At 44.1% G+C, this 23,044-nt stretch overlaps 1 protein-coding gene across 2 annotated transcripts in view; it reads left to right on the top strand.

Annotated features, from left to right (window-relative positions):
- The window catches only part of LOC117390440 (nesprin-2-like), an 86,303-nt gene that overhangs the window by 52,615 nt on the left and 10,644 nt on the right, over positions 1–23,044 (top strand). For both annotated transcript variants that reach the window (XM_033988183.2, XM_055230888.1), the window contains exons 33-40: positions 351–517; positions 12,201–12,363; positions 16,790–16,977; positions 18,101–18,251; positions 19,214–19,396; positions 20,269–20,406; positions 20,981–21,175; positions 22,656–22,950. In XM_033988183.2, the coding sequence (XP_033844074.2) occupies positions 351–517; positions 12,201–12,363; positions 16,790–16,977; positions 18,101–18,251; positions 19,214–19,396; positions 20,269–20,406; positions 20,981–21,175; positions 22,656–22,950 (1,480 nt within the window). The remainder of the gene's footprint in view (positions 1–350; positions 518–12,200; positions 12,364–16,789; positions 16,978–18,100; positions 18,252–19,213; positions 19,397–20,268; positions 20,407–20,980; positions 21,176–22,655; positions 22,951–23,044) is intronic.

Genomic DNA, 23,044 nt, shown 5'->3' with positions numbered 1-23,044 from the left:
AGCAATACATTTTTATAAAGAAAAATCTGCGGTCAAGCTAAGACAATTTATAAAGTGTCTTTGCCCAAAAAGAGACAGGACTGTCCTCATACACCAGGATATTTCGACTGGGACAACAGCTGTGAAGGCCCATCATATTGTGTTCGTGCCCCGTCCCTTTAAGAGTGTTTACGTTTGGAGAGTCCCGTGTGAAATTTACACAAAAGGGATTAAATAAATAGTCGGCACAACATAAGTTTATGATGCTGACGTCACATCTCACAGCTGTTTTGAACGGGTTGAAGAAAGAAATGATTTTAGAGCAATTTGCTTCACTTCACTTCTTTAACGTGTTTGGTGTCCAATTTCAGGACTGTATGGAGGAGATAAACCTGTTCAGTGAGAATAAAACTCATCTGAAGAAACTCGGGGAGCAGCTGATTTCGGCCAGTAACAAAACCAAAGAGGCCGAGGTCAATGAGAAACTGAAGGACGTCAACGACCGATGGCAACACCTGTTTGATCATATACAGGCCAGGTACCACGACACATGCTAATGCTAATGCTATCATACAACACACATCCATACATGCTAATGCTATCATACAACACACATCCATACATGCTAATGCTATCATACAACACACATCCATACATGCTAATGCTATCATACAACACACATCCATACATGCTAATGCTATCATACAACACACATCCATACATGCTAATGCTATCATACAGGCCAAATACTTGTGTTTTGTTAATATTCATTGGGAAAATTATTACAACCGTGGAACAAACATGAATCAACTGCTAAATGTGTTTTTTTAATAAAATAATTTGTGTTTTTGCTAAAATCAGCAAGTACATCCTTTGGAGTCTTTGAACTCAACATGTTTGGCAACAAGTTCAAAATATTTCAACTTAAGTAATTTCAAATAAGTCGACCATAGGCAATGTACCACACTTGTCCTGGTTTGGTCCTGGTTTGGTCCTGGTTTGGTCCTAGGTCTTGGTTTGGTCCTAGTTTGGTCCTAGGTCTTGGTTTGGTCCTAGTTTGGTCCTAGGTCTTGGTTTGGTCTCGTTTGGTCCTTGTTTGGTCCTGGTTTGATCCTGGTTTGATCCTGTTTTGGTCCTAGTTTGGTCCTAGTTTGGTCCTAGTTTGGTCCTGGTTTTGGTCCCATTTGGTCCTAGTTTGGTCTTGGTTTGGTCCCGTTTGGTCCTGGTTTGATCCTGGTTTGGTCCTGGTTTGGTCCTGGTTTGGTCCTAGTTTGGTCCTGGTTTTGGTCCCATTTGGTCCTAGTTTGGTCCTAGTTTGGTCCTGGTTTGGTCCTGGTTTGGTCCTAGTTTGGTCCTGGTTTTGGTCCCATTTGGTCCTAGTTTGGTCCTAGTTTGGTCCTGGTTTGGTCCTGGTTTGGTCCTAGTTTGGTCCTGGTTTTGGTCCCATTTGGTCCTAGTTTGGTCCTAGTTTGGTCCTGGTTTGGTCCTGGTTTGGTCCTAGTTTGGCCCTAGTTTGGTCCTTGTTTGGTCCTGGTTTTGGTCCCATTTGGTCCTAGTTTGGTCCTAGTTTGGTCCTGGTTTTGGTCCCATTTGGTCCTAGTTTGGTCTTGGTTTGGTCCCGTTTGGTCCTAGTTTGGTCCTTGTTTGGTCCTGGTTTTGGTCCCATTTGGTCCTAGTTTGGTCCTAGTTTGGTCCTGGTTTTGGTCCCATTTGGTCCTAGTTTGGTCCTAGTTTGGTCCTAGTTTGGTCCTAGTTTGGTCCTAGTTTGGTCCTACTTTGGTCCTGGTTTGGTCCTGGTTTGGTCCTGGTTTGGTCCTGGTTTGGTCCTAGTTTGGTCCTGGTTTTGGTCCCATTTGGTCCCATTTGGTCCTAGTTTGGTCCTAGTTTGGTCCTGGTTTGGTCCTGGTTTGGTCCTAGTTTGGCCCTAGTTTGGTCCTAGTTTGGTCCTGGTTTGGTCCTGGTTTGATCCTGTTTTGGTCCTAGTTTGGTCCTAGTTTGGTCCTAGTTTGGTCCTGGTTTGATCCTGTTTTGGTCCTAGTTTGGTCCTAGTTTGGTCCTAGTTTTGTCCTGGTCTGGTCCTGGTCTGGTCTCAGTTTAGTCTACTCCTGACATAGATTTGGTTTAGTCCTGGTTTAGTCCTGGTTTAGTCCTGGTTTAGTCCTGGTTTAGTCCTGGTTTAGTCCTGGTTTAGTCCTGATTTGTCCCAGTTTGGTCTGTTTTTTCTTGTGAGTGCTTGTAGTTTGAATATTGTGTTGAACATGTGTACTTCCCACGTGTGTTTCCAGATGTTACAGATGTGGATTAAACCGTCAGAATCTATAAATATAAAACCCTCTGTGTCACTCAGGGGGACAGAGCTGCAGATTAAACCCGTTGTGCCGCTGCTGCCATGAGATTACGCTGCAATATCTCCTCTATGAGAAATGTGAAATTACACTGTTGTGAAAGTGGATGTGTTTACAAAGTCAGAAAATAGAATTTAATTATCCATTAAGGTCGATTACATAATAACTCAACAGTGGAAAATGGACAACAAAATATACAGGATATTTCATGTAGCCGTAAAGGTACAGTTCTAGTTTGGTCTTGGTTTGGTCCTAGATTGGTCCTAGTTTGGTCTTGGTTTGGTCTTGGTTTGGTCTTGGTTTGGTCTTGGTTTGGTCTTGGTTTGGTCCTAGTTTGGTCCTAGTTTGGTCTTGGTTTGGTCATAGTTTGGTCTTGATTTGGTCTTGGTTTGGTCTTGGTTTGGTCTTGGTTTGGTCCTAGTTTGGTCCTAGTTTGGTCCTAGTTTGGTCTTGGTTTAGTCATAGTTTGGTCTTGATTTGGTCTTGGTTTGGTCTTGGTTTGGTCTTGGTTTGGTCCTAGTTTGGTCCTAGTTTGGTCCTAGTTTGGTCTTGGTTTAGTCATAGTTTGGTCTTGGTTTGGTCGTAGTTTGGTCGTAGTTTGGTTGTAGTTTGGTCTTGGTTTGGTTGTAGTTTGGTCCTAGTTTGGTCTTGGTTTGGTCCTTGGTCTTGTCTTTAACTTTATACTTTCTTGGAAGTACAAAATTAAAGCCGTACTTCGGAACATTCTTCATGGATACCATAATGTGGCAGATAAGAGTCAGGTTTGTGGAAATGCATGCTTGCTCACAGTAAGGACACATGTTTTCCAGTACTACTAAAAACATAAAAAATTATAATAATAAATAATAATAATAATGATAATGATGATAATAAGTATATTATAATAATAATATTATATTATTATTAAATATTATTATATATATTATTATTATTATATTTTGAATTTGCTAAAAATATTCCAACCACGGTAAATCTGTTGTTGTATCATTTGAGAAAAAAATCCTAACATGTGAGTTGATTGCGTTAGGATTCAGGAAGGGCATCTGGTCTAAAAACATAACAAACAAAATTAGCATTAGAATTCTTCACTTCACTTAAAATGGTGTCGTTGTCACTGTTGCTCACAGGCGTCCGTCAGGTCCATATCTGTAGCATAAGTGCTGTAGCGTCACTGTTGTGCCCTTCCTCTGTCACAGTTTACCCAGAGACGAAGCTTCTGAATCAGGGTTAATCCTGTTAGACTCCGGGCACGAGACTTAGGGCCGTGTGCAGGAGTGTGATCAGTGAGTCACCTGACCAAACTGCACGAGATACAAGGACTGATATTAGCCATAAAAAGACGATAAAAGTGAACTTGTTTATTGCCCTTCTGTCTGCAATCACTGGGTGTTTTTATCCTCCACAAACCAGGAAGTAAGGCTTACGAACTCAGAACATAAATGGAATGGGATGGAATTGGGTTTGCGTTAGGAAAGTTCCGTTTCATACGAATTACCTGCTCTGTTTTCACGATTTTAAGACAGTAAAAAACAGTTACAGCGCCTTTAAAGATCGACTCTGGTGAGCGTTAAACCATGTTACAATGTTGTTACTTCATCGAAAACACACCTGGAGTTGTGTTTTGTTTCATTCACACATGTTTGAGTGACCCTGTCTGTCTATATCTCCAAACCTGAAAATGCTCTGGTCCACCTCGTGATGTCATGAAGTGGTAGGTTTCAAGTTAAGCGGTCCGGTGTAATACGGGGGGGGGGGGGGCTTTAAATCCGACACGTTTATGCTTTTGGGCCACAGTGAAGAGCGAGGTTTGCTGCAGATGTGCGCGGAGTTAGCGTGTTAGCGTGCCGCGTGCTAGCCGCAGGTTAAAGTGTATTAGTAGATCAGTGGGCCTCACCTCCTGCAGGTTAATCCAGCGCGGTTCTGCAGCTCTCCAGTCTGAGCCCTCAGCCAATCACGAAGCAGAAACACAATCTGATTAGCGCTCCGAAGACACGTGCACTTTGTTTGTGACACTAATGAACAGACTTAGATTTTACACCGTCAGCTCAAGTAGAGTTTTTCAGCTAAGTCGGGGCAGGCGTGTCCAGACTGTGGCCCCCAGCTCTGTGCATAGACGCTAAGCTAACCACCGTGCTGTGTCTTAAAGCTAACTTTTATTAAACATGTAAAATATAAAGTAAACGACCTGTTCAAATGAAGTAAATTAAAGACTACCCGGTTGTTTTTTTAGAAGAAGCTGTAGAACACTTCAGTTTGTGGTGTTGTTTTGATGTTCGTTATGCCTCAAAATTAGCATTAGCATTAGCATCGAGGCACAAACATGTCTCTTTCTAAACACAGAACTGTCTCCGGTGAAGTATTAATTTTATTTGTGTAGCGTTTTAACTTGTCAGTGACATCCACCTGGCGTGACTTGGACAAAACCTCACAGAGATACAGTTGGACAGGAAGTAGTGACGCTAACAGTGACGTGTGCAGAGCTAATCGGTCCAAATGATCAATCCGCTATCCCAACTCGTCCTTTCTACTGACTGAAGATAAACTAATCCTGACTTAAATTGTATCTTCTCGATCCGATTCCTCTTGATTTCCAAAAGATTGTGCCGATGACGACCTCGTGACTGCTACATGTTGCACTTTAGCGGTAGCATTCCTTGATAAAGTAAATGTCGACGTCCTCTGTCCAGCCTCCCGCTCCACATCACGTGAGTTCCAGAGTTCGCTGTTATCTCTGCTCCTCTTCCTCTGTGACATCAGCAGTTTACTCAAGCCCCTCTGGTCTATAGCTGACTCACACCCTGTTATGTTTGTAAGGTTTTTGTCCCTCTGTGCTCCTCATACTCTCCTCTCAGTCCTTTTTATCACGCCTGGATGTGGACTCTACATCCGGCATTAGCTCTGTTGACACTGTCCCGCTGACTCATTTATCTAAAACGTTGTTAACGCCATTCGGTTTCAGATTTTACAAAAAAAGTCTCACCTATTTTTCTCTAGTTAATTCATCTTTTAAAGGTTGAGGTTGCCAGGTACGTGATTTTCCCGCAGAGTTTGGCAGCTTTTTAAGAGCTGAGTGAGCAAAAAATATTGACCAGATAGATTTTCCATGTTGATTTTTGTATAATCCTGTTGAAAGTTTGGAATTTTGGTCATAAATCTTCATGGACAGCAGATATGACACTAGAGGTGTGTTACCTAGCAACCATAATGTAAACAAGGTATAAATGACACAATATTTATGATTAGCCTCAGGAAAATAAATGATAGCACCTTTATTTTTGTTAAATGTAGGTTTAAACTGTCAGAAAAATGCCTTCCTCGAACCTAAACTGTCTGTATTTTGGATGGAGTTTTCCGTGTTGATGACAAAGGGCAACGTCAGACATTTTCTGTTGGAGGAGCTAAGGGGGTGGTAAGACTTTTAACAATAGAGCGCACCCCCACCACCTACCACACATGTGTCAAACTCAAGGCCCGTGGGACAAATACATTTTTTTGATAATATCTTCAGAAAGTGGTGTCGTTATTCAACCACAAAGACGTGACTGTTGTGAGACAAAAGGACTTTAAACCATGAGATTAATACGACAAGTTTGTGGAGCCAATCCCAGACTAATAATGAGAAGATTCAACATTTGTGGAGCAGAAGTTTGGAGATTTATTTAAAAACAGTGAATCTCCCATAGAGTCGTACAGAGTTACACAGAGTTATACAGAGAGTTACAGAGAGTTACACAGTCGTAGCCGTGCAGAGCCGTGCAGAGCCGTACAGAGCCGTACAGAGCCCGCGCTCCACATGAGATTATCTGATTAAATTGTAAAACCTGAGTGGAGCCTTATTTGTCATGTTAAGTGTGAGTATCGCGGTGGATCCAGGATTAGTCCGGGTGAATCTGCTCCTCTTTTGTCCCGGGACTCGGGGGGTTGGCGGCCTCCTTCCCCCTGACACGAGTCTTTTGTCCCGGGGCGGCTGCGGCTCCTCCGGCTCTGATCACTGCTCTTTGTGTGAACGAGAGAGAGAAAAGCAGACGGCGCAGGTGCTTGTCTCTTTTCCTCTGTCTCTCTCTCTCCTCCTCCCGCTCTCCTCTTTGTCTTTTCTTTCCCTCTGCGGCTCTCCTTCTTTCTCTGCTTTTTTGCTTCTCTCTTTTCCCCCTCTCCTCCCTCCCCCTTTTCTCTTCCTCTCCATCTCTTTTTTCTCTTTCCCTCTCTTCTCCCTGCCTTCACTTCTCCCTCTTCCTCACTTTCTCTTTTCTTTTTTCGCTTGTCCCCATACTCTTTCTCTGTCTCTCCCTCTGTCACTCCTTCTCTCGTTTTCTTCCGCTGTCCCGTTCTCTTTCCCTCTTTCTCTCTATCCCCCTCTCTTTTCGAGTGGCAGTGGGAGAATAAGTGTAGACAAAAGAATAAATCTGTGTATTTAAATTTTGAGCCTGAGTTTGACATTTGACCCCACAGACTCGTTTGTGCTAATGAAGCTACCAACAACTAGCATGCTAATGTGCAATTCCTGTTTCTCGCACAATAAAATGCTTTATAATCAGACGCAGACAGCGAACAGTGGGCTTATTTTGACCTCCAGAGACACATTTTGCTCAAACACATGGGGAAAAATTCGGTACCGGACCTTTAACTACGAGTTGAATTTAAATTTAGTTTTTCCAGAAATAATTTGTATAAGTTCAAAGTTCACCGACGCCTGTGTTTTTCCGTAAACTAGGTCACAACGGACAAACATAAGCACGTCCTTTTTCCCCGACCAAAACAGTAATTTTCAGTTTTTATGGTCGACTCTTGGTTCAAAAATAGAGATTATCATTCCTCGGGTGTGAAATACGCCGCAAACTCACGCACAGCCCAATGCGCCGTTTAGTTTCACAAAGTTCAACGTCTTTTTGTCTTTTGCCCGATTTTAAACTTGGCGCTTTGTTTGTTTCACTGTATTTTGCACGCCCCTTTAAGACGTTACGCCATTCTAAATACGACTGAAGCGAACGCGCGGGTTTATAATGTCAAACTTTGCACGTATTTGTAAAAAGATCCACGTATCGATTAAACGGGGGAAATCTGTACTATAAACTTTTCGGACGGAGTTATTGCTTCGCCTGGAATGTCCCACAGTATGGCATTAAACTTATATATACTGTGTTGTATTAACTGAACCACAGACACTTTAATAATCTTGTCTCCGTAGATATAGATGTTTATTGCCGTACAGCTGAATATTCCAGAAAACATGATTCATATCTCCATGGAAACAAGAAGGTTTTATGTGGACACCAGGATCTTGTAAAGAAAAAAAAAAAAAATGTATTATGGCCTAGACGACCCAAAATCTGACTCCAGGTCCTCGGAGGTTATAGGTTTTCAGATTAATTCACGGTTGTTGTAAAATCCTGCGCCACTGCTGGTAAGTGCCGTTCAGCGCTAACCCGGCGATAGCAAAGTCGACACAAACTCGCGCTCACGTTTTAGCCGCTGATTGTTTGTCCCTGCTCCGCGCCGTTTCACATTTAAGTGTTTTTTTGCCGTTACAGGACTTCGTTAAATCGTTAAATCACCTCCTTCCATCCACCATCTGCCTCCATCATAAAGAAACGCCGCGCTTTGTTTAACCGCAGCAAACGCTTCACGGAAAAAACGAACGGCGTTTTATAGCCGCGCTTGTTTACCTTCTGTCCCGCCGCGCCTGCTCCTGTGTCCTCGGGGTTCTTACGTTCAAAATGGAAAATAAAACAGCAGATGTACTTCCTGCTGAGGTTTAATTATCGCAGAACCATAAAGACGTGTGCACCTGTGTTCTGTCTGCGTGTGCGGTGGACTGGGACGGGCGCGGCTTTGTTCTGCATCCTGATTGGCTGTTTGTTGGACTGTAGACCGTTGTGTTCTGCGTCCTGATTGGCTGTTGGACTGTAGACCGTTGTCCATCAGTCTCCTCCGTGCCGTGTCTCCTGTCCAGTACAGAATGTGTTCGGACAAATTTACATAAACGTTGGATCTCAGTGTGACTCTGAAGTGCTGTACGTTTGTTGGTTTAGTCCCGTAGAAACACGAGAGAAAGAGAGAGGGAACAGGAAAAGAGAAACGTGAGGGAGGGAGAGAGAAAGAGGGGAAATGGGAGAGAAAATAAGAGGAAGTGGGGAGATGATAAGAGAGAGAATGGAAAAGAGAAAGAGAGAGAGAGAGAGAAAAAGGAAGAGCAAAGGAGGGAGGGAGAGAGAGGAGGAGAGAACGAGAGAAACGGGGTAATACGATAAGAGAGAATGGGAGAGAGGGAAAGACAATGGGAGAGAGAGAGCGAGAAAGAAAGGGAGGGGGGAGAGAGAGAAAGGGGGAGAGCCAAGGGAGGGACGGGGAGAAAGGGGGAGAGCAAGGGAAAGGGGGAATACGAAAAGAGAGAGAGAAAAGGTGTGAAAAGGGAGGGAGGGAGAGTGAGAGACAATGAGAAAGTGAGAGAGAACGAGAGAGTAAGAAGGGAAGATAAGAGCGAGAGAACTGGAAAGAGAAAGGGAGGGAGGGAGGGAGAAAGAGAGAGAAGAAGGAGGGAAAGAGAAAGAGATATGGAGAGAAAAGGAAAAGAGTCGAAGGAGAGTGACAGAGGGAAGGGGGAGAGATGGAGATGGAGGTTTTGAAGGAGTGTGGAAAGAGAAAAAAGGGAGAGAGGGAGGAGAAAAGCATGAGAAACGGTGAAGGGGGGAGTCAGAGAGAGGAGAGAGGGAGAGAGAGGAGAGTGACAGAGGGAGAGAGGGGGCGGGACATAGAACACCAGCAACATGGAGTATCTTCCACATCAGCACCTGTTCCTCCAGGACCCGCGGCGGCAGCTCGAGCCCAGCGTGAGTGCCTCTGTCCTGGGTACAGCCTCGGTCGGGCCCCCCCCCCCCCCCCGCTCTGATATGGAGGGACACAGAAGGGACACAGGGGGAGAGACGGGGTAGAAAAGAAGGGAGGGAGGGACACAGAGCTAGCATTAGCCGCAGCGTGTGTGGGTATTTTGAGTGAGAGACAGAGCAGCGTGCAGCAGGGGAGGAGCGAGCGTCAGTGCAGCGTGTTTTGGTTTGCTTTGCTGTATTTTATATTCACAGCGAAACATGGCGGCGTCCGTGGCCACGAAGGGTGAACTCATGCACTCAAAGATTAGAACAACAGGCCAGGAATATTACAGTTTATTTCTTTTTATGAATGCAGGAAGTATTCAGATTCAAAAGACACATTTGATCATTTCCTTTATTGATACTTTACAGTGACGTCACGCTGGGGTAGACTGCATGCATGTGTTTGGGGGAATGTTCAGCGGTTACCATGGTGACCCAATGCACACATTAGCAAACACAGCCGGATACAGTAATGCTAGCTAGCTTGTGACTTTAATGCGATTTGAGAGGGGCTTGTTTAACAGCACAAATAATCTCATCTGTTGAAGTTTTAGTCATTTCTTTATTGTGTTAAAACAAACCTCAGTTTAAAGTCTAACTTGAGCAACAGCTTCAGACAGACCAGTGCCTTTAGTTAGCATTGACTGATACATGCTGTGGTAAAGATGAAACACGCTGGGAAGTATCTATCTGTGTTACTTTTTTTGGGGAGTTCCAGCATTTGCTAGTCTCCATGGAGATGATATTACTTTTACTAGAATGCATAATACTGCTTTAGTTATTTGCATTGCATTCATTTCCTAGAATACTGCATTAATCTCATACATGCAGCTTGCCTCTCCACAGATCTGACCTCCAACATGGCCTTAATGATAAAATACCCCATTGTTGGGTTTTTTTTTTTTTTTTTTTATACAACTATGAACTTTTAATTTCAAAGTAGAAGGTCTAAACGGGTTTGTAGATTTTTGCCGAGTGGAAATACAGGCTCATGATCCACACGTGAACCTCTACAAACTCAAACAAAGCTTTAGTGGAGGAGCGGTGCAGTTGTACAGGTCTTTAAACGTGTGGAGGAAGGGTGGAGATACAGGAGGAGCCACGCCCTCCTCATGGGAACACTGTCCACAGGCTGATTTTACTCTTTACATTTGAAAGGCCCAGATTACACTGTTTTCTGATCTATGTTCTAATGTTTCCTCATCACAAACAGACCTGGAGTTGTGTTTTGTTTCATTCACACGTTTAACGCACAAACTCTGCACATTTAGGCTGAGTTCTTCTCTCAAACAGAAAAAAAAACGCTCTGTTCCACCTTGTGATGTCATCGTGTGGCGATACAGGACGTGCTCCGCTGTGTTTTTAAACTCCACACACCTTCATTTCTAGAATCACTCGGATCATTTCAGCTCTGCAATTGCCAGTTTACTTAACAGAAGCTAAAAGGAGCTGTTAACTTGAAAACTACCACTTGATGACATCACAAGGTGGAACAGAGCGTTTTGAGGGATGAAGACGGACTAATAATAAAGTGTGACTCAAACATGTGAATGAAACAAAACACAACTCCAGGTCTGTTTTTCCGTTAATCTGACCAGTCATAACTAATCTAGATTTAAAAAAATATATAATCCAATTTATTTTCTACTTGTCAATCTTTGTCAAACAGAACCTGCTTGTTTCTATGGAGATCGGTTTCCCTGGAGACAAGCAGACATCAAAAGCTCCTCAGTGCGCTTTTAAAGAGTTTGTGTTTTTGTATTAGGGGGAGATCATCCAGCCTTAGATTGAATATTTTGTAAATTATGGACTCATTAAGTGAAATGAATAAAAATGTAAATATTTCTAAACTAAACCAGGCCACGTGCTGCCGCTTTAGAGCCGTGAGAACTGACCTCTGACCTCTTTTGGTGTACGTTCTGATAAGTGGAGCTCCTGGGCTGGGCCGTGTGTGTCTCTGCGGGGCTGTTGTATTGTTCTGTGTGTGTGAAGTGTGTCAGTGGAGCTGGAATGTGCCCGTCCCCTCGTGAGCCTCTGTCATCACACTCGTACAGAGCGTGTAGTCAACACTTTAAAAATAATAATAATAATCACACAATAGACAGTTTGAACATTTTGCGCTAAATACAAACCAATATGTGTCCTTACTGTAAGTGGGCTCGCTTCTCCGCAAACCTGGGCCTCCACCGGCTTGTCTTTAAAAGCCATACTGTGTAACATTGTTGGAAATTGGATGCATTGTAGGCACAGCAATAACATCTAAAGGGAGACAAACCAGAGAAAAGTCCACAAGTGATTTTATCATTTGAGACTTTGAACGACCAGCCCTGTGGTTCAATCACTACCTTTTTACTGCAGTAGTTAAAGTTCTAATAAGTACTTGGTTTGGTGAGGTAGTACCTGTGGTAAATATTTATCATGGTTTTACATCAGTTAAGTGAAAAAAAATCTGAAAAGAGCAAAAAATACAGGACGTAGCGCTGATTTGACTCAATCTACGTCACATGTGTCAAATGAAAGGCCCATGGGCCCAATGTGGCCCACCACATTATTTAATGTGGCCTGCGACAAGATAAATGAAAAGGTCTTAAAATATCAGTTTATCAGGAGATGTACAGTTACACAGACATTTTTTCATATCTATGCAAATTCTTAGGTAATATTTCTAACTTGAATAAGTAATAAATATAGAAATGGTTAAATTACATGATTAAAAAGTAGTTGCATTTATTTTACATTACTTTTGGTTACATTTAGTTACATTTATACTGTCTTAAAGTTACACCTGGCCCTTTGAGAGCGACCGTTTTGTTGATGTGGCCTCTGTGAAAATGAGTTTGACGCCCCTGGTCGATGTCATCATCACACAAGTTCACCGTTTGTGCTGCAGATTCGACCCCTTTTGTGACTTTTTCTCTCATGTGTTTAGTCTCCTGTGCACTTGTATTATCATGTGTAGTAAACGTGCGGATTCCTGCTTTTCTAAGCAGATGTGCTGTTGTGTTCTCAGGGTGTGTAAACTCAAGGAGACTCTGGTCACTGTGCAGCAGCTCGACAAGAACATGAGCAACCTGAAGACATGGCTCTCACGCATAGAGACCGAACTGTCCAAACCTGTGGTCTACAACGTCTGTCACAGCGAGGAGATCCAGAGGAGACTCAAAGAACAACAGGTGAGACGGAGGAGAGAGGGAGGAGAGAGGGAGGAGAGAGGGAGGGGAGAGGGAGGGGAGAGGAGAGGAGAAAAGGAGGAGAGGGGAGAGGAAGAGAGAGACCAAACTGTCCAAACCTGTGGTCTACAACGTCTGTCACAGCGAGGAGATTCAGAGGAGACTCAAAGAACAACAGGTGAGACGGAGGAGAGAGGGAGGAGAGAGGGAGGAGAGAGAGGAGGAGGGAGAGGAGGATGGGGGAAAGAGGGAGGAGGAGAGAGAGATCAAACTGTCGAAACTGTGGTCTATAATGTCTGCCACAGCGAGGAGATCTAGAGGAGACTCAAAAAACAACGGGTGAGACAGAAGAGAGAGAGAGGGAGGGAGGAGAGATGGGAGAGAGAGTGAGGAGAGAGACTGGGCCCACACATGACTCTATATGACACATAGAATAATATTAACTAGTAAGTAGTAGTATGATGTGATAAAAGTACACTTAAGTACGCTGAAGTACAGTTACTCAAGTCATGTAACTGACACAGTGTTTTGGACAGCCACAGACTGAACACTGCCCTCTAGTGGTCAGTGAGGATAAACCTATGGTGAGACTTTATGTGGTCACGGTCATTTAGATTAGATTAGTAAAATTAAGTGCATATTATAGATTGCAAATATACTCCAGAAGCAAACGTTTACTCTACATTAAACAGAGATGAGTTTATGGATTTCTTTTGCGCTAATGTAAACTAAAAAAGGAAACATTGTCTGTGTATTTTGTTTCTGTTTCCCACCTGAAATGCATAAAACACACATAAAAAATAAATATCTAGTGCATTTGGCCCAATTCTCAAAAAAATAAATAAAAATAGTGTGAAGCGGCTGGGATGAGAATCAGCTCCTCCAAATCCGAGGCCATGGTTCTCGACCGGAAAAAGGTGGTTTGCTCTCTCCGGGTGGGTGGTGAGTCTCTGCCCCAAGTGGAGGAGTTCAAGTATCTCGGGGTCTTGTTCACGAGTGAGGGAAGGATGGAGCGGGAGATTGACAGGCGGATCGGTGCAGCGTCTGCAGTGATGCGGTCGCTGTATCGGTCCGTTGTGGTAAAGAAGGAGCTGAGCCGGAAGGCGAAGCTCTCGATTTACCGGTCAATCTACGTTCCTACCCTCACCTATGGTCATGAGCTTTGGGTAATGCCCAAAAGGACAAGGTCGCAGATACAAGCGGCTGAAATGGGCTTCCTCCGCAGAGTGGCCGGGCGCACCCTTAGGGATAGGGTGAGGAGCTCGGTCACACGGGAGGAGCTCGGAGTAGAGACGCTGCTCCTACACGTTGAGAGGAACCAGCTGAGGTGGCTCGGGCATCTGCTCAGGATGCCTCCTGGACGCCTCCCTAGGGAGGTGTTCTGGGCATGTCCCACCGGGAGGAGGCCCCGGGGAAGACCCAGGACACGCTGGAGGGACTATGTCTCTCGGCTGGCCTGGGAACGCCTTGGGGTCCCACCGGAGGAGCTGGAGGACGTGTCCGGGGTGAGGGAAGTCTGGGAGTCCCTGCTTAGACTGCTGCCCCCGTGACCCGGCCCCGGATAAGCGGAAGAAAATGGATGGATGGATGGATAAATAAAAATAAAAATAAATTAATACAATATATATATATATGAAAAAAATTAAATAAATAAATAAAATTAATAAAATTAATAATAATAATAATAATAATAATAATAATAATAATAATAATAATAATAATAATAATAATAATAATAATAATAATAATAATAATCCATATCCACCACCACAGGTAAAATCTACTCAACATCACAGAGGAAGAGAAAGAGAAGAGAAAGCAAGAGAGAGAAAAAAAAAGAGAGAGAGCAGTGCTTTTAACGCCTTTGTCCATCTGTCGTCCTGCAGCGGAGAAAAAAAAAATCATGTTCTAACTGAAAAATAACTTTAAAAATCCGGTGTGGAGCGAGAGTGTGCAGGAAGAGAGAGAGAGAGCAGACTGTCAGATATGAGGGTAAAAGGAGAGAGGGAGGAGAGAGATAGAGGGGAAGAGCAGAGGAGGGGATGCAGTGAGAGAAAGGGGGAGATTTGAGAGAGGGAGAGACTAGAGAAAGTAGGAGAGAGTGAAGGGGAGAGGGGAGATGGGGAGGAAAGAGGAGAGAGAATGAGAAAGGGGACAGTTAGGAGGGAGATGGAGAAAGAGAAGAAAGGAGGGAGAGAGAGACTGAAAGAGAGAGAAACAGGGAGACAAAATGGGTGAAAGAGAGAGGGAGACAGATGTAGAGTGAGGGGGAAAAGAGGATGAGAGAAGAGTGAAGGGAAGTGGAAAAAAAGGAGAGACATAAGAGGAAATTTGGATTAGATGAGGGAAGGAGAGAGAGGAAGAGAGAAGGAAGGTAAAGAAAGGGTTAAGAGAGAGAGAGAGAATAGGAGGAGAGAGAAAGAGAGAGAAACAGAAGAAATGGAGGAAAGGAGGGTAAGAAGGAGGTCACTCTGTTAGACCAGTGCAGTCAAGTCCATTTAGAACATTTACTCACCGATACAAGATGTTTCCTTGGACACAGACGCAGGAGAGAAGGTTTTTAGATCAGAAAAAATATAAAACGAATGTGTTCAGTTTCTATTTTGTAAAGCTTAAATAAAATGTTCAATGAATCAAATCAGATATATGTTCTAAACTATCGTATTAAAATGACTAAAATTGCCACGATAAGTTTTCCATTGTGACCTTTGACTCCTGGGTTAGCCCTGATTTTCACTGCCTTAGCCATTTTAAATTCTATGTGGTTTAATCCTGGTTTAATCCTGGTTTAGACCTGGTTTAGTCCTGGTTTAGATCTACTTTAGACCTGCTTAAGTCCTTGTTTAGTCCTGGTTTAGTCTTAGTTTAGTCCTGGTTTAGTCCTGGTTTAGTCCTGGTTTAGTACTACTTTAGTCTTGGTTTAGTACTGGTTTTATTCCTGGTTTAGTCCTGGTTCAGTCCTGGTGTAGTCCTGGTTCAGTCCTGGTTCAGTCCTGGTTTAGTCCAGATTTAGTCTTAGTTTAGTCCTGGTTTAGTCCAGGTTTAGTCCTGGTTTAGTCCTGGTTTAGTCCTGGTGTAGTCCTGGTGTAGTCCAGGTTTAGTCCAGGTTTAGTCCAGGTTTAGTCCAGGTTTAGTCCAGGTTTTGTCCTAGTTTAGTCCTGGTTTAGTCCAGGTGTAGTCCAGGTTCAGTCCTGGTTTAGTCCAGGTTTAGTCCAGGTTTAGTCCAGGTTTAGTCCAGGTTTAGTCCTAGTTTAGTCCTGGTTTAGTCCAGGTGTAGTCCAGGTTCAGTCCTGGTTTAGTCCAGGTTTAGTCCTGGTTTAGTCCTGGTTTAGTCCTGGTGTAGTCCTGGTGTAGTCCTGGTTTAGTCCTGGTTCAGTCCTGGTTTAGTACTATTTTAGTCTTGGTTTAGTACTGGTTTTATTCCTGGTTTAGTCCAGGTTTAGTCCAGGTTTAGTCCTGGTTTAGCCCTGGTTTAGTCCTGGTTCAGTCCTGGTTTAGCCCTGGTTTAGTCCTGGTTCAGACCTGTTTCAGACCTGGTTTATTCCTGGTTTATTCCTGGTTTAGTCCAGGTTTAGTCCAGGTTTAGTCCAGTTTTAGTCCTGGTTTAGTCTTAGTTTAGATCACTCCAAACAGCAGGATACCAGTCGTATTATTTCGTATTATTTCATCTTTAGAGACTTGAACCTCCCATAGCGATTTAGACCAACCCTTTAGTTTATTATTTTTACGCCAAAATGAAAACAATTATTGAAACGAAAAACGCAGTTAAAATTCTCCAAAAGTTCAGGCTGCTCTGATCTGCAACTCAAACCAACTTCGTTTCTGTCAGATTTCAGACATTAGAAAATCCAGGATAAAAAAATATCAAAAATATAAAAATAAGAGATAGTTTTTGGAAGATGGAGGAGGAGATGGAGACGCGTGACAGACAGCAGCAGACAGACGACAAAGAGGGAAAAATATATCTGTAAAAATCTTTAGCGTCTACATTTACAAGAGGCTCTCAGAGTGGACTGAAGGAGGAGGATCCCGCCAAAGTAAAAGCCCCCAAAAACGAAACTGTACCACATCTGAGACAGTAATAGAGGAGTGTAATGGCCGATATGGACTTCACGTGTTGAAAACTACATTTGATGATTTTACCGTGTAATTTCAACAATTCCATCTTTCGCTTCACAAATTGTTACATTATTTTTGAGATGCCAGATATATTTCTTAGATTTCATATTGGTAGGACCTGCAGTACACTATAAACCAGTGTTTCCTAACCAGGGGTATCTGATTTTGAAAGTGAGGGGAAGTCATTCTCTGCATTTGACCCATCCTTCAGTGTCTCTGCATGACACAGACCAGCGCACAGACACCGTGGCCTCACTCTTGACTCTCTGTGACGTTTTATTTTATATTTTATTTCCGTGTGTTCTTCCAGGACCTTCAGCGTGACATAGACCAGCACACAGACAGCGTGGCCTCCGTCTTGACTCTGTGTGATGTTTTGCTTCACGACTCGGACGCCTGCTCCAGTGACGCTGAGAGCGACTCCTTCCAGCAGACCACGTCCAGCCTGGACCAGCGATGGAGGAACATATGCGCCATGTCTATGGAGAGGAGGATGAGGTAGGCTTATGTATAAGGCAGACAGGGGGCGCGGTTTCACCTGGCCTCTCCCCTCACCTGACCCCTCCTGTCTCCCCTCACCTGGCCCCTCCTGTCTCCCCTCACCTGGTCCCTCCTGTCTCCCCTCACCTGGTCCCTCCTGTCTCCCCTCACCTGGTCCCTCCTGTCTCCCCTCACCTGGTCCCTCCTGTCTCCCCTCACCTGGCCCCTCCTGTCTCCCCTCACCTGGTCCCTCCTGTCTCCCCTCACCTGGTCCCTCCTGTCTCCCCTCACCTGGCCCCTCCTGTCTCCCCTCACCTGGTCCCTCCTGTCTCCCCTCACCTGGCCCCTCCTGTCTCCCCTCACCTGTTCCCTCTCCTCACCTGGCCCCTCCTGTCTCCCCTCACCTGACCCCTCCTGTCTCCCCTCACCTGACCCCTCCACTCACCTGGCCCCTCACCTGGCCCCTCCCCTCACCTGGCCCCTCCTGTCTCTCCTCACCTGGCCCCTCCTGTCTCCCCTCACCTTGTCCCTCCTGTCTCCTCTCACCTGGTCCTTCCTGTCTCCCCTCACCTGACCCCTCCTGTCTCCCCTCACCTGGCCCCTCACCTCACCTGGCCCCTCCTGTCTCCCCTCACCTGGCCCCTCCTGTCTCCCCTCACCTGGCCCCTCACCTCACCTGGCCCCTCCTGTCTCCCCTCACCTGGCCCCTCACCTCACCTGGCCCCTCCTGTCTCCCTTCACCTGGCCCCTCCTGTCTCCCCTCACCTGGTCCCTCCTGTCTCCCTTCACCTGGCCCCTCCTGTCTCCCCTCACCTGGTCCCTCCTGTCTCCCTTCACCTGGCCCCTCCTGTCTCCCCTCACCTGGTCCCTCCTGTCTCCCCTCACCTGACCCCTCCCCTCACCTGGCCCCTCCCCTCACCTGGCCCCTCCAGGTTGACCAGTGTAATTACAGATCGTAGCTTTAAACAACTGTGACCTGTTGAGTTACAAAAATAAATGTTAATCCAGGTCTGAACCAGGTCTGAACCAGGTCTGAACCAGGTCTGAACCAGGTCTGAACCAGGTCTGAACCAGGTCTGAACCAGGTCTGAAACAGAAACAAATCTTCACAAATCTAAATCTATTGTGTCTCTTGTTTTAGGATTGAGGAGACGTCAAGACTGTGGTGTAAATTTTTGGATGATTATTCTCGGTTCGAGGACTGGCTCAAATCTGCAGAACTCACCGCAGCAAACCCCGAGTCTGAGAACGTCCTGTACACCTGCGCCAAGGAGGAGCTCAAGAAGTTTGAGGTGAATCATTTTATTAAAACAAACTCAAATCTGTGAGTGGGCTGGATTACAGATTATACAGTAGAATAATCTGCCTTCATCCAGAGACCAGCCCCTGACCCTGTGTCTGAGCGTGTCTGACCCACTTCTGAGCAGAGCTGGACTCTCACTGACACACAGATAATTCATGAGTCATCTGCAAAAGAGGAAATAAACTGTTTGTTGCTGTAAAAATGAAAGAAGTCAAAATCTTACGCTATTGCCTTAACTATTAGTAGAGGTGGAACAAGACCATAGACTCCGCTTTCCAAATAGGAAGTGATCAGGGGCCCGCTCCTGGCTCCACCCACTACGGCTCCAATTCACTTTACATTGAAAAATTGTCACTCCTCTCTCTGTAACTGCTGCAGTGAGCCTTTCATTTTGGTCTTAAAATGTTCGTATTAACCCGCTCTAAATGATCCTGGAGTTTTTTACTCTGCTGTTTTGTCTGTGATTCAAGACAGGAACATTAATAACAGACAAATCAGGCACCTTCTTTCCCTGAGGTTGTGATTGACAGTGTTGCAGCGTTAAGGGGCGTTACCTTCAACACTCTCGCTCCGGATTGGCTCTTTGGTTGCTATGATACTCACAGTCGGAATTCCAAATTGGGCTGACAAGAACAAAACAAGACGAGATTTTGACATTTTTCATAATACGTAAAATGCGTAGTTCAGTTGGCTTCACGTTTTTTTGACTTTTTGGAATGACAGCTTCTCAAGAAATGTAACTGACCATCACTTAACCCCCTTTTTTTTTGTCCAATCCAAATCTCAAAATTTTCCAAGATCATTACGCACAACCCCCGTGGCTATTCGGTCTCTTGAGATCTGTAGCACAAGATCTCGTACCGTCGCCAACCGTCTTCCATCCTCTCGTGTGCTTATTTCCCCGGCGTTTGTCTCTTTTGTGTCTTATATTCCACTGTGCTTATTTCCCAGGCGTTTCAGAGGCAGGTGCACGAGCGGTTGACCCAGTTGGAGCTGGTGAATAAACAGTACCGGCGTTTGGCCCGGGAGCAGCGCACGGACGCCGCCTGCAGGCTGAAGCTGATGGTGCAGGAGGGAAACCAGCGGTGGGACAGACTGCAGAAAAGAGTCTATGCCATCATCAGGAGGTTAAAGGTCAGTTGAACGAGGAATAATGGTATCATTTTCAAGTTTTTTTGCTACTCTCTACTGTCTCTTGTATTCTTACGCCTAGTTTGAAGTTATATTTACTTATTTACATACTTGATGACTCCAGATCTCTTCAAGTCTTAATCCTTAATATGTGGGTCACGTTTGTCTCTGAGCAGATGGGCTTTTTCTATATATAAAACTAGGCTTAATGAGAGCGGGGCTGATTGGTCCGGTTCAGAAAGGAGGCCTGTGATTGGCTGGATCTGACTGGTCGACCCCGGTGACCTCAGAGCTTTATGGCCGGAATATAAAGTCAGATTAAACAGTGGATGCGTATGAATGAGTGAATCTGCACATCTGGGCCTGACGCAGCTGCTCTGGGAGGCGACAGGTTACGTAAAAACAGGGGAAATTATCAAAAATGTTGCATAAAATGACTCAGTTCTGGTGGATATTTAAAGCGATTTGATAAAAAAATGCGTTATAGCTTTTATGTTTAAAGCCACAGTAATGTTTTAGCTCCAAATAAGTTAGTAGTAAATAAGTTAGGTAGCGTTTATTTAAATAAAAACATGACTGACTGCGAGTGCGCTTGCATTTCCACAAACCTGACTCTATGACAGTAACTTTAAGCTATTTTATTTGAAGTTGTAATACTGTTCCCTGATGAAAAATGTAATTATGTTGTCATCGGTGTTTTATAAGTCTCCACTAAGATGCTTCTCGAGTTTGCAGCGAGCGGTTTTTGCTTACAAATGTAACTGTGGTTCTATGAAATCAGCACAGACGACAATTCACATGCCAAAAATGATATGTATCTTTTGAAATGTTGTATTTTTTTCAGACTTTTTAAGCATTTTTGTGTGTCTGTGCAGCACTTTACGTCTCAGAGGGAGGAGTTCGAGGGCACGCGGGAGGGCATTTTGGTTTGGCTCACGGAGATGGACCTGCAGTTGACCAACGTGGAGCACTTTTCCGAGAGCGACGTGCAAGACAAGATGAGACAGCTCAACGTAAGAACCAGTATATTTATACGGTGGCCCCTCATTTATCGTGGGGGGTTACGTTCTAAAAATAACCTGCGATAAGCGAAATCTGCAAAGTCTTTACCTTTATTTTTTACAATTATTATATGTTTTTGTCTGTAAAACCCCTCACCACACACTTTATACACTTTCCTCACACAGGCGTTAACATTTTCTCACATTTCTCTCTTGTTTAATTCATTAACATTGACTCTCGTGTATTCCGCTGTTTCTCTGACTGCGAGGGACCACTGTAGTTTATTATTTCTGTTGATCTGGTGCTAAAGCAGAACTAGAACGATGAGAAGACATTATTCCAGCTTTTGTTTCATGTTAATACGCCAATTTGTGAGTTTTGAACATTTCTTTCTAAAACACTAAATATCCCATTGAGTTATATTATTACGTACTCTTCATCTGAAATTATGACTGAAATTATTAGACAGAGCAGTGCCTACAGTTAGCATCACACTCCCAGAAAACGTCGATGACATCAGCTGCAAAGTATGAATAATAACATAAAGTTTGACACGTGTGATGTGAACGTTTGCCTTGTGCTCAGGTGTTCCAGCAGGAGATCATGCTGAACACTAATGCCATCGACGCCCTGATCGTGTTTGGAGAGACTCTGATCCAGAAGAGCTCTCCTGAGGATGCGGCGCTGATGGAGGAGGAGCTGGAGGAGATGCACTCGTACTGTCAGGAGGTCTTTGGGAGAGTGGCCCGGTTCCACCACAGGCTCGTGCACAGGAGGCCGGTCAGTATTTAGCAATAAGACATGGGGAGTACTGAAAAAATATTGAAAATCTGTTACTGATCAGTACTAAAATGAATACGTTCGGACTACTGAGCGCACCTGAATATGAGCAGCACCAGCTAAATTTGAAAAGAAAATATATTTTGTACATATATAAGCCGCACTTGAATATACGTATGTTACAAATATGTTGTAACGTAAGATATTTACACAGAAATACAGTACGCTGACTTTTTTTTTAGTTTTAATTTAAGACACCTTTCAACCTGTGCCTGAGAATCGGCAGCATGGCACCAACACGCCATCAACACGGGATCAACATGCCATCAACATGGGATCAACATACCTGCATATTTAGGAAATAAAACAGCACCAATACAGGCCACCTGCTTTTATTTCCTCTGTCGTCTTTTTCACTGACTAAGTTCTTTCCGCTGCCGCCTCCAACATCGCACCATCAATTCACCGATGCCAAGTGTGCATGCAGTGACTCTATTTCCTTCTTTGATGCTGAGCTTACGTGCAGTGGCTCTATTTCCTTCTTTGATGCTGAGCTTACGTGCAGTGGCTCTATTTCCTTCTTTGATGCTGAGCTTACGTGCAGTGGCTCTATTTCCTTCTTTGATGCTGAGCTCACGTGCAGTGGCTCTATTTCCTTCTTTGATCCATTGCCTTTATCTTAAAAGCTGCATCATTTGTATTTCTTGGTGTGTTTTCCATGTTGAGTGTGAAAACTAGCGTATTCTTCAGTGCATAATCTTTCCCCATGTCTGTCTCACCTTTGCATTTACTGTTAGAGAGCGCCCCCTGGTGGCCATTAGCCAGTAAAAATCTATAAATTAGCTGCACTGTTGTTTTGCCCACAAAGTTCAAAGTTCAAAAGTAGCGGCTTATAGTCCGAAATTTACGGTAGATGCTAATTTTAGCAAGTATTGATACTGTAAAAAAAACCATGTAATTTTGAGCTTTAAAACTAGTATAAGGCTCATTACACTGTATTATTAAAACTGTTCTTTCTTCATCATGGTATTGTAATCGATACCGAGTATGGAGTCAATTCCTTAGTGTTGAAATTTTATTTAAAATTTTAATATCATGACAATACTAACAAACATATGGAATTTAAACTAAGGCTGTTAATAAAAACAAACAAATAAAGTGTGCTAAAACTAGATAATCCTTTGAGCAAGTATCAGTTCAGGAAAAACACAAAACAAAACTGTTCTGAACTAAAATAAGACAAAATGATAATATTAGAGAAGTTACTGTTATTTTGTCTTTACTTTCTATTTTAAAGAGGATTTTTATTTTACCAGTTTTGATAGCACCAATGTTCTTTTGTTTTGAGTTTGAAATTTTACAATATGTCAAATTCAATTCAACAGTCGCGTCGCTTCACAAAACTGTTAATTCAACCAACAGAAAGTTAGAAAATCAAACAGTGAAATGTTTTTTAAGGACTTAGTCTGAATTGTTCCAGATCTTGGACGACTTCTCTGACTCAGACTTGGACAGCGCTCCAGACCTGAGCCGTGGACTGTCCTGGACCGAGACGAAGAGGAAGAGGAGGAGAAAGAGAGCGGAGGGGGCGGGCTCGCACCTGGAGGGGGCGGAGCCTCAGTGTCACCTCTTAGCTCCGCCCCTGGAGCGTTCCGGGCGGGAGACTCCGGTCAGCGTGGACTCGATCCCTCTGGAGTGGGATCACACTGTGGACGTGGGCGGATCCTCTTCCCACGAGGATGATGATGACGCCACCTTCTTCAGCGCTCTGTCAGGTACGGATGATAGAAAGTGCAAGGGTTTTTTTTTTTAAATATTTTCTGTAATTCTGACTCGGTTTGGTTCAGTTAAGTGACGAAAAGTACGAAA

The sequence above is a fragment of the Periophthalmus magnuspinnatus genome, chromosome 22 (genome assembly GCF_009829125.3).
Source record: "Periophthalmus magnuspinnatus isolate fPerMag1 chromosome 22, fPerMag1.2.pri, whole genome shotgun sequence".
Lineage (NCBI taxonomy): Eukaryota > Metazoa > Chordata > Actinopteri > Gobiiformes > Gobiidae > Periophthalmus > Periophthalmus magnuspinnatus.
Note: the sequence above shows the minus strand (reverse complement) of the source record. Positions and strands in the feature narration are given on the sequence as shown.